Source organism: Mesoplodon mirus (genome assembly GCF_964341445.2).
Source record: "Mesoplodon mirus genome assembly, chromosome: 1".
Classification (NCBI taxonomy): Eukaryota; Metazoa; Chordata; class Mammalia; order Artiodactyla; family Ziphiidae; genus Mesoplodon; species Mesoplodon mirus.
The window spans coordinates 24,752,619-24,768,830 of record NC_138976.1 but is presented as its reverse complement, the minus strand read 5'-3'; the positions used below and the strand labels follow the sequence as shown (position 1 = coordinate 24,768,830).

Genomic DNA, 16,212 nt, shown 5'->3' with positions numbered 1-16,212 from the left:
CACCATATATTAGAACCACTGGGGAAGATTTCAAAATCACAGTTGCCCAGGCACCTCCCCAGGGATTCTGATTCACCTATCTAGGGTGACATCAAGACATATTTATTTTTTACATTGTTTTTTGCTCTAAATAATTTTTGAGGAATAATTTTAGAATTATATAAAAGTTGTAAAGATAGTACAGAAGTTCCTATATAGCTCTTACCCAGTTTACCCTAATGTTAATATCTCATATAACCACGGTCCATTTATCAAAACTTAAGAAACTAAGAGTGTTACATTACCGTTAACTAAACTACAGATATTATTGGGATTTCATTAGTTTTTCTGCTAATGTCTTTTTTCTGCTTCTGGATGCAATCTAGGCTACAACATTGCATTTAGAGCAGTGGTCCCCAACCTTTTTGGCACCAGGGATGGGTTTCATGGAAGACAATTTTTCCACGGAGGGTGGGGGATGGTTCAGGAGGTAATGGGAGCAGTGGGGAGCGATGGGGAGCTGCAGATGAAGCTTCACTGGCTCACCTGCCCGCTGCTCACCTCCTGCTGTGCGGCCTGGTTCCCAACAGACTGAGGACCAGTACCAGTCCATGGCCTGGGGGTTGGGGACCCCTGATTTAGAGTATTTTAATGGCTCTCCAAATGATTCTAACGTGCAGCTAGGGTTGAGGACCACTGGTATGGTGGGAGGTTACAATGCTATTTCCCTCCTATTTGCCACACCCTCTCCCACAATAAAATTTCCCCCCTCAGCATATATTAATTGAACAATGATTACTCATATCCCATTGTATTACTCAAGTAACAGTAAATATTGAGGACAGCACACCATATGATAGTCCCTTACATCTGGATGGCACTTCAGAACTTGTACTTTCAAATACATTTTTTAAAATTTGATCTGCACAAGAATCTTTGAAATAGGCTGGGCAGTGATTATCATTCCCATTTTACAGATGAGGGGATAACTGCAGAAGGGATGAGTACTCACCCAAAGTCTCATCTAACTTCCTCAGTGTTCTTTGTGATGGTTTTCAATCTTTGGAAATCTTGTCTCAATTTTACCTGCCAGGGTGGGTCAAGATTAGAGAAAGAGTAAACTGAAACCTCAAGTTCTAAAAGTGTTTCATTAAGATGAATCTTATGAAATTTGCATATGTACAATGTACAGGGGCACAAAGGTGAAAGAGATAAGGAAGTAGATGATATGAAGAAATATAGTACATTAGAGGAAGAGGGGTCTTCTCTTTCTACCTTTTAGCACCCTTTCTGCTTACCTTCTTATCCCACTCCCTATATAGACATACAGACTCTGCTTTCTCACTATTCTCATTCAAACACCAGTGTGTATCTAAAAATGTTCCAGTTTTCTTCTTGGCTTAGAGCCTTCATGTTATAGAATTAAAGTTTTGCAAGAATTCATCTAGCCCTACTTTGTGCTACCCTCCACTCGTGGGTAGAATGGTTGTTCTTTAAAATCCATGAATCTTATGATATTAAATCTAATATGATGTGTGAGAAGATCCAAAGCTTTAATTGATATTCAAAGGGATCCTTCACTCAAATGAAAGATTAAGAATCATTACACTGAGAAGTGTTTCTCGAAGTGTTGACAGATGACCACCTGCCTTGAATCATTCGGGTTTTTTTAAGGCAGATTCCTAGGTCCTAGCTCCAGAGAAAGGGTTGTCTCATAAACTACAGATAATCGTATATAATAGTTATTTATATAATCATATATCCTCTAGACAGGATAACAGAAATTTCAAATCATATAATGAAAGGGCTACATATTTAAGTTCCTGTTTTTCATAAAGAGAAAGTTTTCCTTTAAATGAAGTAGCAATCTACTTCATCAGTGTATCCAATTCTGCTTTGCATTTCAGAACTTGTCACACTTGGTAATATATTTTTGGTGTGATTATCATTATATATGTTATCTAAAGCAAGGAGGGAAAATACCTCATTTTCTACAGGAGTCTGTCCACAAATTAAGCAAGACTATCACTTTTAGTAACACCTCCATCTAGTGGCAATTTGCAGCTATTACGGCCTCAGTTTTACAACGTGTATAGTAGTAGCTCAGTGGTTCTCAAACTTGTTCTTGTTTCATCAGCTGCCCAGAATTGTTCCCTCCTCGAAAAAGAATAATGGTATTCTTTTCCAAATTTTCACGTGGAAAAAAACTATCAGAGAACACGTAGGTGTATGAATTTTATCAATTTTTAAAGTTTTTGTTTTAAAACCCACAATCTCTATTTTTGTCATGATTTTAAATACACGGACACGCTACTGTTGGTTAAATTTAAACATGTTTTACCTGCAGAAATTCTCTCACAAATAACCTGCAATAACTTGAAATGCATACCCTTTTGAACACTTCCTTTTCTCATGTATAAATTAAAATGTTTGCTGAATTTCGCAAAATGTCAAAACAAAAAACAAAACCCTATAATCTTCTCTTTAAATCTTTGGCTCCTTCTGATGGTTACTTTCTGCTAGTGGTCTATTACATGACAAATGGACAGGTTTAGGAACAGCTTTTCATGGTTGTTGAAGCTTTTCAATCTGTGGAGTTTTATGGTTTTGAATAATTTATTTTGCAGGCAGTATGTCCCCCCTCTCCCCATGAAGCAACAGGATAAAATGCTCAGAAGTAGAATTATATATACAGAGAAACTTGATAAATACACAGGTGAGAGATGACGTTACAAGTAAGTGGGTAAAAGGCCAGGCTAGTGGTGCAGGGATAACTGGCCATTGCATGGGATGAAAACTGACTCTTGTTGGCCCTCAACTTTTTAGAGCTGCCCAGAAACAACGACTACAATCCCCTCAATGTGTATGGCATGTTGACTCAGTTTCATTCTCGCTTCATTTCTTGTGAGGTATGGAGCACAAGGAACAGTCCCCACTTCTTACCCATTAATTTGGTGTGGGGCTACCCATCCATTAGATTTGAAATAAGGTTTACTTGGGGTTCCTTTCTGACAAAACATCGTTTTTCTTGTGGAAAAATGGGAGCATACAGAGAAGTATAAATGACCATCTGTGTATTCCCACCATTCAAGAAGAATTAACGTTTAATAACATCCGATCAGCTTGCTATGTGATAATTGTATATACATACTACTTTTATTTAAAAATTAGCGTCATGCACTGGATATGTAGGTTGATTATTATTTCGAGAGAGACATCTTTATGCATAAATCTTCATTGACGTGCTCCCCTTGGAAAGGGTGGTAACTTGGAGCTTCTGACTGCCCTGAAAGGGCGGGCAACTGCAAGGGATCCGCGGGATACAGCAGACACACGTTCAGAAGCAGAACGAGGGATCCAGGCCCTAATCGCCACCTAGCGGTGGCCTCCGGCGCCGCCCGCCGCGCGCCGCACTTCTCCCGCACTGCGCAGGCGCCATGCATGGAGACCGGAAGCGGAAGGCTTGAACGCGTTGGGTGGGCACCTGTGAGACCACTAGCCATGCGCGACTTGGAGGAGCCCGGCCCTCGACCCACAGTGACCTCGTGCGGGTGCGTGAAGCCGGCTCTGGAGACAGGTAACTTCTAAGAGGCTGAAGGTCCCGCACTCCGAAGAGCCCTAAGTGCAGGGAGCCGACTTCACTGCAGGGAGGGACGGCAAATGCGAGACCTAGAATGGACGTGGGTCGTTTTTCCTGATTATTGGAAGGCACGGGTCATGTGCTTAGGAGACCACGTGATGTGTCTTAGGCGAGCGGGATGACATCATCTCTCCTGTTCTGTTCTTGGTAGCTAAGGTGGCCTGGTCTTGGCAGAACAGCTACGTGCAGTGTAGTGGCCTTTGCCTTGGGGAGTTCTCACCCATAAATGAGAGATAGGATATATACAGCAGGTGTTCTGCCGATTCGGGATTAACGCCACAAGAGAGAAGCAACCTGTGCTGCAGGAAGTGTAGGAAATAGTTTTAAACTGGGCATTGAAAGATGGCATGAGTTTGTTTCTCTTTATTTTCACCCCTATTTTTAGGGCAGAATATATTAACTTTAGAAATCCGAGGAAGCAAATGGAAAAAAAGATGAAAGTAGTCGGCCATTACCCAGAGAAAACCACTGTTAATTTTTGGTGTCTACTTTCCATAATAGTTTCAGTGCCTACGCACTAGAAACATGAGGTGATATGCGACACCATTGTTTTATAACTTCAAAAAAAAAAAACTTAAGGACTTCCTTGGTGGCGCAGTGGTTAAGAATCCACCTGCCAGTGCAGGGGACACGGGTTCAAGCCCTGGTCCTGGAAGATTCCTACATGTTGCAGAGCAACTAAGCCCATGCACCACAACTACTGAGCCTGCGCTCTAGAGCCTGCGAGCCACAACTACTGAAGCCCTCGCGCCTAGAGCCCATGCTCCACAGCAAGAGAAGCCACCGCAATGAGAAGCCTGTGCACCGCAATGAAGAGTTGCCCCCGCTCGCAGCAGCGAAGACCCAACGCAGCCAAAAGTAAATAAATAAATTTAAAACAATAAAACAAAACTTTGATTTGAATCCCAGCTCTACATTTATTAAAAACAAAACAAAACTTAAGGTTCATGAAAATCTTTCCATGGCAATTAATAATGTTAATTTTGAGAAGTTGCATACTATTTTATTTTATAGATGTGCTCTTATTTAACCAGTTCCCTATTGCTGGGCATTTAGGTTATTGCTGGTTTTCATTGTTCTAAATGAAAGTTTTGAAACTAAAATCTTTGTGTATGTTCTAAATGTTTAACTTGAATTTCTAAAAGGTATTGTTACATGGTCAACGGTTGTGCCTGTTAAAAAAAATTGTTGCATACTGCCAGATTATAGGTTTGATAGTTTTTTTTAAATCATTATTTATATTTTGGGCTGCTTTGGGTCTTCGTTGTTGCACGTGGGCTTTCTCTAGTTGTGGCGAGTGGGCTACTCTTTGTTGCGGTGCGTGGACTCCTCATTGCGATGGCTTCTCTTGTTGCAGAGCACAGGCTCTAGGCACGCGGGCTTCAGTAGTTGTGGCTCGCAGGCTCAGTAGTTGTGGCACATGGGCTTAGTTGCTCTGCGGCATGTGGGATCTTCCCAGACCAGGGCTGGAGCCCGTACCCCTGCATTGGCAGGCAGGTTCTTAATCACTGAGCCACCAGGGAAGCCCCAGGTCTGATATTTTGACAGGCAGGAAAGAGCAGGGCTCAGAGGTCTACAGAGCATGGGGTCTGGGAGCTGTAAGTCAGAAGTGTTGGATGGGGGACTTCCCTGGTGGTCCATTGGTTAAGACTCTGTGGTCCCAGTGCAGGGGGCCAGGGTTCGATCCCTGGCCAGGGAACTAGATCCCACGTGCATGCCCCGACTAAGATCCCGCACGTGGCAACAAAGATCCCACATGCCACAACTAAGACCCGGCACAGCCAAATAATAAATAAATAAATAAACAAACACAAGGAAGAGTAGCCCCCGCTTGCCAGAGCTAGAGAAAAGCCTGTGCGCAGCAACGAAGACCCAACCCAGACAAAAATGAATAAATAAATAAATAGTTAAATAAATAAATAATAAAAATTAAAGAAAAGAAATATGACAGCTGTTAATAGTGGGAAACAAAAAGTTTAGAGAGTAGCGAGACATAAGGAACTCAGAATCCGGAGGACTGGTGTAGTGTGTTTTGAGGAGGGGAGGGACTGGCAAAGGGAAGACAAATTATAACAAGGGTAATTTAATAGTCCGGGCAAGAGGTGAAAAGGACCTGGACATTTCTGTCTGTACAAGACTTGTTGATAAGACTTGTGTACAGAAAGCCTCTGCGTTAATAACTTGTTGGGTTTTTTAAATTATATGGTTAGTACAGTTGTAATATTGTTAAATTGAGGGAAAAGCCTGTGTAAGGGCTTTAAAAATCTCTCCTTGCTGAGCACCTTCTGTTGTACTAGGTACTTTACATATTTTAGTCATCTTTCCAAGATAGGATGATTATCCTTGTTTTATAGCTGAGAAAACTGGATTTAGAGAGGTAAGCAGTTTTGCCCAAGGTCATACAGCTAGTGTTACGGCCCTGTGTTGTTTTTGTCCTTTTTCTCTTTTCATACCAGCCATAGGCCCCAGGGAAACTTCTCCCTCTTTCCATGTGGTTCTCATGCCAGTACTCCTCTGACATACCTGTGCTCTCCCTATTCTGCATGTATGTAAGGCAGTTTGATTTAATTGTTGATTTACTTGTCCACTCTGTCAATGTACTGCACACCTTGATGGTGAGAACTGGTTCTTGTTTATGCCTGTTCCCAGGCACTCAGCACAGTGCTTAATGTTTTCTTTTTGTTTGTTTTTTGAGATATGAGGCAAGAGGAAGAAGATCAGAAATCCCTTGGGTGGATGTTCTCAGGCCTCCACTTCAAGGAGAGCATTCAAGCAGAATTTATATTTGGAAATCATTGAGCATTTATATTTCATAGCATTTAATATCCCAAGAACCGGGGCACAGAGAATAAATAAGTTCCAGACGTATTAGAATATGGTTAAGTTCCGACGTTTATTAGATGGATAGTTGATATGTTGAGAGTGGTCCCAAACATTTGAGAGTGACATAGCTGAGGGACTCCTTCCAATGTAGCTCGTTCAGTTCATTGCTTACCCAGTATTATCTTGCTTATGTTCTTATAGAGGTGAACAAACAGGGTTGGAATAAATCTAATTGGTTACAACTTATATTTATCATAGCATATGTATAGCCTGTGAAAAACAGGTATAGACTGATTCAGTGAAGTGATAGCTCAAGTTAGTTATAAACTTTAGACCCCCAATCAGTCAAAGGCAAAAGTCTTTGATCATTACTACAGATATGACATTTCCCATGATATTGAAGCATATTGTGAGTTTCTCTCAATCAACTGTTAACTCCACTGTGGTAAGAGTTCTTGTTTTGTATTTTTTCCCCAAACTTAGCACAATGTCTGGCAATTGTAGACACTTGGAAAGTGTTTGTTAAATAAAGCAGAACATAACTGACTAGGGTAGGAGCCCTTTTTGGCCATTTTTCTTCATGATATTTTTATGAACACCAGAGAATTGTTTGACTTCAGTTCCTTCATCTTTAAGATGTTTACTATATCAATTCCACAGAGCATAGGTGAAGGTTTAAAAAAAAGAGTGCCTGTAAATGTAGTTGGAAAAAAATTTAAAGTCATCAAAAACGTACACAGTGTCGATGGATCTTAGAATCATAATATTGAGAGAGAGAAAGCAAGTCTGAGAAGATACCAGTTGTTTTTTTTTTTTTTTGCGGTACGCGGGCCTCTCACTGTTGTGGCCTCTCCCATTGCGGAGCACAGGCTTCGGACGCGCAGGCTTAGCGGCCATGGCTCACGGGCCTAGCCACTCCGCGGCATGTGGGATCCTCCCGGACCAGGGCATGAACCCGCATCCCCTGCATCGGCAGGCGGACTGTCAACCACTGCGCCACCAGGGAAGCCCCAGTTTGTTTGTTTGTTTTAACTCACAGTTCCATCTTTATTACTTTTAACAAAAGATACTAGAATGATACTTTTGTCTCTTCCTTGGTATTTGTCTACTGTATTAACTTCGACCATCCCGATAGAAGAATGTGCCAATAAATTATTGATGACTTTTTACTGTTGCCTGTATGGTGCAATGATACCAATAGCAGAGGGATTACAACCAGCCTAAACAGAAAAGAACACAATTTAAAGTCTCCACCAGTTTTAACCAGTGTTAAAATTTTGGTGAATATCCTTCTAGATGGCTTTCTAGACATACATATGTACATGTTTAGTTAGGTAAATACATAAAATTTTCATAAATAGGATTATGTTACACACATTCTTCTTTCACTTTTTCACTTTCCATTTTAATCAGTTTAGACTTACATAATCCTTTTCTCCGTGTAGCATGAATTTTTAAAGCACCTATCCTCTTGTAGGCAAGTACTAGACAATGAGAACATAGCAGTCAGTAAGACATAAAAACTCCTGCCCACATGGAGTTTACATTCTAGTGGGGCAGAGAGCTGCTGGAGCAAGCCTAACCTGAAATCTATACTGCCTCTAGATATTTTAGTACTGTGATCCCATACACTCCCTTTATTGCTTAATTAAACTAGTTTGTTTCGTGTGTTCTGTTGTTTTCAATTGAAAGCATTTTAACCTATATACAGTCTCTGTCTCCTTATCTTTCATTATTCTTTTCCTTGTATTTTCACACTCCAGCCAATCAAAATGGCTTGTTCCCTGCTTATGCTATAAAATTTCTCACTTAATTTTGTGCAGCTTATTCCCTCTGTTTGAAATACCCTCTTAGCCCTAACCAAGGTCACATAACATAGTAATGATTGCATAGAATTTGAATTATAGTCATAGTAGGTCTTCTAAAAATGAATTTTTCCTTTCATTCTTTCTTTCTTAGACCAATACTCTTTCCAGTTTATTATCTAAAGGGATGTATTGATAACAATGATATATGTAATGATAAGGATATTTATATGTATTTTTGATTGCTATAAGAATCTTATTTTATAGTTGCATAACATCTAATAGATTTTAAAACTATGAAATCGATGCATTAAAGAAAACATGTCTTCCTACATCTTTGCTTGACCTTTTCATTAATGATTTCTTATCTAATTTTCTTCTGTAGGGAATCTTTTAACTGAGCCAGTTGGTTACTTGGAATCCTGTTTCTCGGCCAAGAATGGTACTCCAAGGCAGCCATCCATTTGTAGCCATTCACGGGCTTGTTTGAGGATTAGAAAAAGCATCTTTAATAATCCTGAACATTCCTTGATGGGCTTAGAACAGTTTTCTCATGTTTGGTAAGTTGTTTTATAGTTAGAAATGGTACTTTGGACCATAACTTGCCCTTGAGTAAAGTACTCCAGTTGGAGGCAACCCTGGAGACTGCCATCCAGACCACCCTTGTCTATTGCATGGGATTTTTGTACTATATTCATGCATATGATTGTCTGCGTAACTTGGACACCCTTGGGGAAGCTTGGGATCCACTGAGGGGCGCATTCCATCTGCAGTTGGTTCCAGTTTTGTTGAATGACTTCTGTTGAGCTGAAATCTGTAGACCTTCTCGATTCTGTCCATGGGTCATTATTCTGTCCTCTAGACCACGGGTCAGCCAGCTATGGCCTGTGGACCAAACCCATCGCATCTTCTGTTTTTGTAAGTAAGTTTTTGGGAACATAACCACGTGCATTCATTTATGTGTTGGCCATGGCTGCTTTTGTGTTACAACAGCAGAGTTGAATTATTTATAGCAGAGACTCGTTGACCTGCAAACCCTAAAATATTTACCACCTGGTCCTTTACAGAAAAAGTTTGTGGACCCTGCTCTAGACCCATGAAGTATTGTTTATTCAGGTACTTGACAAAAGCCTGTTAAGGTCCTAGCATGTGCCAGTTATTGTGTTACGGGCAGTGGATATAGAGATAAGACTGTCTTCTTTCAAAAAATGGGAATGATATTACTCTTTTTTCCCCCACTGATTACATTTTAGTACCATTAGAAGCATTCTTTCTGTTTTAATTTGTGGGGATTAAAGGCTTTTTTCTTCCTCAAATCATTATGATAGATTAACTGTGTTCTTTTCTTACTCAGTGGTTTGGTTTATTTTCAATAGGATTTTGTTTGTTTTTCACAAAAATGGTCATTTGAGCTGTAAGGCAAAAGTGCAGCCTCCTAGGCTGAATGGTGTGAAGACTGGCGTTTTCTCTACAAGGAGCCCACATCGTCCCAATGCGATAGGACTGACCCTAGCCAAACTGGAAAAGGTAGAAGGTAATTTGTACTTTTACCATTTTTTCCTTAACCAAAAGAAGTCTTATAAAATCAACATAGTATTCAGCACTGGCTGTTATTGAGACAAGTACCAATGGTGTTAGCCCCTGTGAACCACCAGACATTGAAGAAAATGAAACGATTAAGAGAATGTCAGCATTGAAACACTTTGGAATAAGCTCTCATAGGATGCTCAGAGTTAGTTTATGTCATTATATTTATCAGAAGTTATTAAATTATTTAAAAGTAACTCTTAAGATTTTATAATTAGTAACCAAATTTTTTCTGACTTGGAATGCAGTAAATATAAAATGATCTAAAAATAACTGGACACTCTTGGGGCTTCCCTGGTGGTGCAGTGGTTGAGAGTCCACCTGCCGATGCAGGGGACGCGGGTTCGTGCCCCGGTCCGGGACGATCCCACATGCCGCGGAGTGGCTAGGCCCGTGAGCCATGGCTGCTGAGCCTGCGCGTCCGGAGCCTGTGCTCTGCAACGGGAGAGGCCACAACAGTGAGAGGCCCGCATACCGCAAAAAAAATAAGTAAATAAATAACTGGACACTCTCAAAATTTAACGTACAGTAACTGGTTGCACGTGCATATATGGTCAGCACATCTGACCACAGTGTGGTGGATCATTTCTTCCTTGCACCCCTGAGGAAATGAACATACATCGTGTCTGCTGTGCCGCTGTCCACTGTGATGTGAGGCAGAGGGTCTGGGATGGATACACCATAGGTTGAACATCTGTCAGATTGTGGGAGAACCTGTGTAGAATACCAGATTAGATTTAACTACGTGTTCATATATAAACACGTTACTGAGCCGTTCATTTTTGAAAGCCTCCCATTCTTGAATGCCTTGGACCTGATCAGCACATTTGGGTGTGCTGGGTAACACACAACTTGGGTAACAGTACTGGAATGTTTTATGATCGTTCGTGCAACCACACGTATTTTCTGAGCACTGAATATGTGCCAACCATTGTTCTAGGTGCTGGGAATATAGTGGCAAGCAGATTAGATAAAAATCCCATCCCTACAGAGGATCTTAGCATTCTAATGGGGAAGATCAAATCAGAAAGGTGAAAGGCAAACACAGTAGCACTGTAGACACTCTTATAAATAAGCGTTATGAGGATGACTAGTGTTTGTGTGGTGCTTTGCAGTTTATAAAGAGTGTCCATGTATGGTATCTCACAGTGGCTCGTGGGCTTGATAAGGTAGCAGTCTCCGTGTTATGGGTGAGGGCACTGAGGCTCTTTGATGTTTGATAATTTACCCAATAGCATCCAGCCAGGGGGTTGTCTGACTTCAAATCCCATGAACTCTCACCTGTGCCCCAGTGCTTTTCTTTCTTTTGCAGACATTATTAGGCATAATCTATCACTTAGAAAGTCCAAAATCTTCTTTCCAAAGTTCCAGGTTCATTCACAGTAAGCATGTTTTAGAAATCAGAGTCCTTTGTTAGTCATGTTTTTCTCAAACGGAGATAGGATCAAATGTGATCACATGCAGTTTTTGATTCTCACCGGGCCACTATTCCAAGGATCAAGTTAGTAGACTTTGCCCCAGTAGAAGGAACTGAACAGCAGCTGTATAAGTGGGACAACTGGGGACCTTTCCTTAATATTTGGTAACGGTGACTTATGTTCTGTTTAATTTTTTTTTTTTTTGGCTGCGTTGGGTCTTTGTTGCTGTGCGCGGGCTTTCTGTAGTTGCGATGAGCGGGGTTTCTCATTGCCTCTCGTGTTGTGGATCATGGGCTCTAGGCATGCGGGCTTCAGTAGTTGTAGCACATGGGCTCAGTAGTTGCGGCACGTGGGCTCTAGAGCATGTGGGCTTCAGTAGTTGTGGCGTGTGGGCTCAGTAGTTGTGGCATATGGGCTCTAGGGCACGTGGGCTTCAGTAGTTGTGGCGCATGGGCTCAGTAGTCATGGCTCGTGGGTTCTAGAGCGTAGGCTCAGTAGTTGTGGCACACAGGCTTAGTTGATCAGCAGCATGTGGGATCTTCCCGGACCAGGGATCAAACCCGTGTCCCCTGCATTTGCAGGCGGGTTCTTAACCACTGTGTCACAGGGAAGTGCCGTGTTTAATTATTCAGTGGAGTATTAGATTTCTATTGCTGTGTAACAAATTACCATGCACTATCAGTTTAAACAGCACACATTTATTATGTGTTTAAAACATCACAATGTTTCTATAGGTTAGGAGTATGGGCACAGCTTAGCTGGGTCCTCACTTAAGAGTCTCACCAAGCTGCAGTGAAGTGGAATGAGTTCTTTCCTGGAGGTTTGACTGTAGAAGAATCCATTTCCAAGCCTACTCTGGTCATAGGCAGAATTCACTTCCTTGCAGTTGTGGTTCTGAGGGTCCTGGCCTCTTGCTGGTTGTTGGCTGGTGGCTGCCCCCAGCTCCTAGAGGTGGCCCCCAGCGCCTAGAGACCTCTCGCAGTGCCTTGCCACACGGGCTTTCCCAGCAAGGCCGCTTGCGTCTTCAAGCCCACAGGGAGAGTCTCTCAAGTGAATCTGCCAGCAAACACAGGAGTCTTAGATAACATAATGTAGTCACTGAAGTGATATCAAGTCATACTCAAGAAGAGGGGATTATACACCAGGAGGTGACATCATGGGGCCACCTTAGACTCTGTTTGACACATTGGAAACCATCATCAGTCCCACAGAGATATATTGAGGACTCTGATGTGTCTGGAACAGAGTTAGAAGCCTCCAGTGATGCAAAGGTGAGATGGCCCCACCTAGTGCTCGAGGACCTACTTACTGTCTAGGGGGAGAGACTCTAAGCAGGTCATTGCTAGACCATGTGACGAGGCCTCCAGGAGAGGTTTGGGCACAGGTACCTCTGCGGAACCCAGAGGAAAGAATGCTTATGTCTGGAAGAGCCAGAAAGGCTCTGTAAAGGAGGTGTTACATGAGAGCCTTGAAGAGCAATTAGGAGTTTGACAGATAAAGAAGAGAATGGGTTTCTAGGTAGAAAGAAAACTGTATGTTGGCACCAGGTATAAGAGGGCCTGGTGTGTAAGAGAATTGTGAGTAAGCTTGGTGGGGTTTAAGCAGACGTTGTTGATTCTCCAGTTGTTTGCACTGTTTTTCATTGTTAATATTTCTAAGAGGATGTTTTTCACATTATAGGTGGAGCCATATACCTTTCTGGAATTGACATGATTCATGGCACACCTGTACTAGACATAAAGCCCTACATAGCTGATTATGACTCGCCACAAAATTTGATTGAGCCTTTAGGGGACTTTAATTTACAGAATAACCAATGTAAACCAAAAACCGTGTCCCAGTGTGATGGCAAGACTGATAGCTGTGACCAGCAACAGCTCTCAGGGTACGAGGAACCACAGCTCTACAGTTGCACTAAGGAGAAACCTAAATGTCCCGAAGATAGAACTTGGGGAGAAAACAACGCAAAACACGACAACTCAGCAAAAACCCAGCAAAGCTCACCTGAGCCCAGGGAGAGAGCAGCAGATTTGGGTGAAGAATCAGGAAGTGGTCCAAGTCCTAGGGTAGCAGAAGAGCAAAGTGGCCCATGTTGCCTGGAGAAGAGCTTTTCAGAGGAACAAGCAGGCAGCAGGCTGAGGAGAGGGGAAGCAGCGGTGGTGGCACAAGGACACAGCACGGAGATGCCGCCCGAGGCTCTTCCCTGCCCTTCCAGGGCGGCTGGTGTAGCCCACCACAGTGCGGTCCCCACCTGGGTGAGAGAGGCTCCCGTGGCCACCTTGGGAGTCCGGTTTACTCCTCACGCGGAGATGGACCTTGAGCACCTCAGCTCAGGTGAACCAGGTACTTTCCATTTCTTGTTTCTGAAATGAGCTTTTACTTGGGGGTTTAGGCAAACTTGCTATTTCTGAGGGCAGTTCTTTTTTTTTTTTTTTTGCGGTACGCGGGCCTCTCACTGCTGTGGCCTCTCCCGCTGCGGAGCACAGGCTCCGGACGCGCAGGCTCAGCGGCCATGGCTCACGGGCCCAGCCGCTCCGCGGCATGTGGGATCTTCCTGGACCGGGGCACAAACCCACGTCCCCTGCATCGGCAGGTGGACTCTCAACCACTGCGCCACCAGGGAAGCCCTCTGAGGGCAGTTTTTTTTTTTTTTTTTTTTTTTTTTTCCTTTTTGCGGTATGCGGGCCTCTCACCGTTGCGGCCTCTCCCGTTGCGGAGCACAGGCTCCGGACGCGCAGGCCCAGCGGCCATGGCTCACGGGCCCAGCCGCTCCGCGGCACATGGGATCCTCCCAGACCGGGGCACGAACCCGCATCCCCTGCATCGGCAGGCGGACTCCCAACCACTGCGCCACCAGGGAGGCCCTGAGGGCAGTTTTATATAGAGTATTTGTGATGATGACTTGTAAAGAAATGTAGAAGTATAAAATCATACTTGGGCAACGTCATCATCTGATGGCTTTCCATCAACAACTGTTCGTTCAGCACAGTGAGTGCCGGGCACTCAGTCAAGTGTTCGCTGAGAACGGCTGCTGCCCAGGAATTGGGCCTCTTGTTTGCGTGTGGCAGTAGCTCTTGGAGTTCTCAAACAGCATTCGGAAGCTAAATTGTGCTTGCTCTGTACCCATGTAGATTGAGTTTTTCCATCTGTTTCACTATCTGAGTAGAGAAATGTCTCATCTTGTTTTACCTGTTGGGTGATGGATAGCTCGACCTCTGTCACAGAGCCCAGGAGTAAGAAGGAAAGAGTGTCTTAGCACAGAAATTGTCCCCATAAAGTCCCAGCACTAGAGGCATGCACTTCACTGCAGAAGAGAAAGGCCACAGGGCTTTTAACTTGGAGCCTGTTTACTCTAACACATGGTTGTTAACGAACATTGTTATCTGGTTTTTCCAGCCCACAAGCAGATTCCAAGCAGCTGTCCAGAGTGAAGGAGAGGCCCATTAAAAAGTGGGTGCGGTGATTCCTGTAAGAAGTAGCCAGTTAGTTGCCAAGGAGATGTCAGATTTCACCTGCCCCTGGATGGTGGTTCTACTCATTCTTTCCTAAGGCTTTATGTTTAAACAGAACATTTGACTTCTAAATCAATCTCTTTATTTTTAAAGTTTTGTTTATGAAAGTTGTTTAATCACTGTGTACAGTTCATGGGAAGAGGAAGGTCAGTTTTTTTTTTTTTTTTTGTGGAGCGTGGGATGCATCCCACATGGCTTGTGGGATCTTAGTTCACCGACCAGGGATTGAACCCTCGGCCTCAGCAGTGAAAGCATGGAGTCGTCGCCACTGGACCACCAGGGGAATCCCCAAGTTGTGTTCTTCTTATTGCAGGTATTGGTCAGGCTTCATTTAAATATTTTCAGTCAGCGGAGGAAGCAAGGTGTGCCATCGAGGCTGTGCTGTCAGCCGACCCTCGGTCTGTATATCGACGGAAACTCTGCCAGGATCGTCTTTTCTACTTTACAGTAGACATAGCACATGTCACGTGCTGGTTTGGTGATGGCTTTGCAGAGGTCTTAAGGATCAAGCCGGCTTCTGAGCCTGTTCAGATGAGTGACCCTGTGGAGTCCTTGGTGTCTCTGGGATCGTGAGTAGCCTCCATCGAGTCTTTAAGACAGCCTAATTGACTTCGGTATGGCTGTTGGATTTTCTGTACAAGCTAATGATGTGCCTTCTTTGCAGAAAGAAGCAATACTTTGTGATCTCACTGCTTTGATTGATTTGGGTTGTTCAGAATATTTATTTGAAAAACATGTATTTTAATAAACTAAGATACAGAATTTGGAGAAATCGCCATATCATGATCATTTTTGATCAGTTAATATTGAAGAATCCAAAGGTGATGCTTTATCAGTGTTTTCTGAAAGAAGTCAATTCTTCTTGGCACTTGATAAAACTGGGCAGAAGCTGGGGGGATGTGTTGACCAATTCATGTTGGTTTTTTTGTCTGAAAAAGCCTGACCTCTCTGTTTTATTCTAAATCAAACTGAGTTATGATATCTTAAGAAACTAACAAATCAAAACCAAGTAGTTATAAAGATCTTTAGAGATTAAACCCCTGTGTTTCAGAGACTTTGCCACACACACACACGCATGCACACACGCACACACATGTATGTGTAATATTTAATCCTGATTCCAAAATTAGAGACTCTTAAGGTTTCTTTGGATGCCTTTGTATCAGAAAAGAAAGTCACTCTGAGAAGTCCAAGAAAATAACTTAATTACTGGTTTATTTCTTATTTATTCTATGACTGTTTACTGAGAACTATTGTGAGTTAGGTTTTGGTGATAGAATGAGATGAACAGGATGCATTTCTTTTTGCAGGTCATAGTTGTGGAGGAAGAAGACACAAACACATTGTTGTATTACAGTTAGATAGAGTAATTAAGTCCATACATGATTCCTGTGTAAGCACCACACGGGAAGCAGTTGTAAGAATGTATTGCCTATAGGTGACTTTAA

The 16,212-nt window shown here is 42.7% G+C and overlaps 1 protein-coding gene across 3 annotated transcripts; it reads left to right on the top strand.

The window, feature by feature from the left end:
* Positions 1 to 3,313: 3,313 nt before the first annotated feature.
* Positions 3,314 to 15,526, top strand: TRMO (tRNA methyltransferase O). Of its 3 annotated transcripts, none has more exons than XM_082627420.1 (5): positions 3,314 to 3,556; positions 8,633 to 8,807; positions 9,624 to 9,781; positions 12,933 to 13,595; positions 15,078 to 15,526. In XM_082627420.1, exons 1-5 carry the CDS (start codon positions 3,421 to 3,423, stop codon positions 15,335 to 15,337), a joined length of 1,392 nt encoding a protein of 463 aa, XP_082483546.1. In that variant the 5' UTR covers positions 3,314 to 3,420; the 3' UTR covers positions 15,338 to 15,526. The 3 variants fall into 3 exon arrangements, with proteins under 3 accessions (XP_082483546.1, XP_082483547.1, XP_082483548.1); XM_082627421.1 differs by lacking the exon at positions 3,314 to 3,556 and adding an exon at positions 4,062 to 4,477; XM_082627422.1 differs by lacking the exons at positions 3,314 to 3,556; positions 9,624 to 9,781 and having other exon boundaries at positions 8,730 to 8,807.
* The last annotated feature ends 686 nt before the right edge of the window (positions 15,527 to 16,212 follow it).

What these genes read in the sequence shown, in the direction of transcription:
- TRMO (XM_082627420.1), top strand. Translation starts at nt 3,421, where the DNA reads ATGGAGACCGGAAGCGGAAGGCTTGAACGCGTTGGGTGGGCACCTGTG. An exon ending in GAACAGTTTTCTCATGTTTG is followed by an intron (nt 8,808 to 9,623) that starts GTAAGTTGTTTT and finishes TATTTTCAATAG; the next exon opens with GATTTTGTTTGTTTTTCACA. An exon ending in CAAACTGGAAAAGGTAGAAG is followed by an intron (nt 9,782 to 12,932) that starts GTAATTTGTACT and finishes TTCACATTATAG; the next exon opens with GTGGAGCCATATACCTTTCT.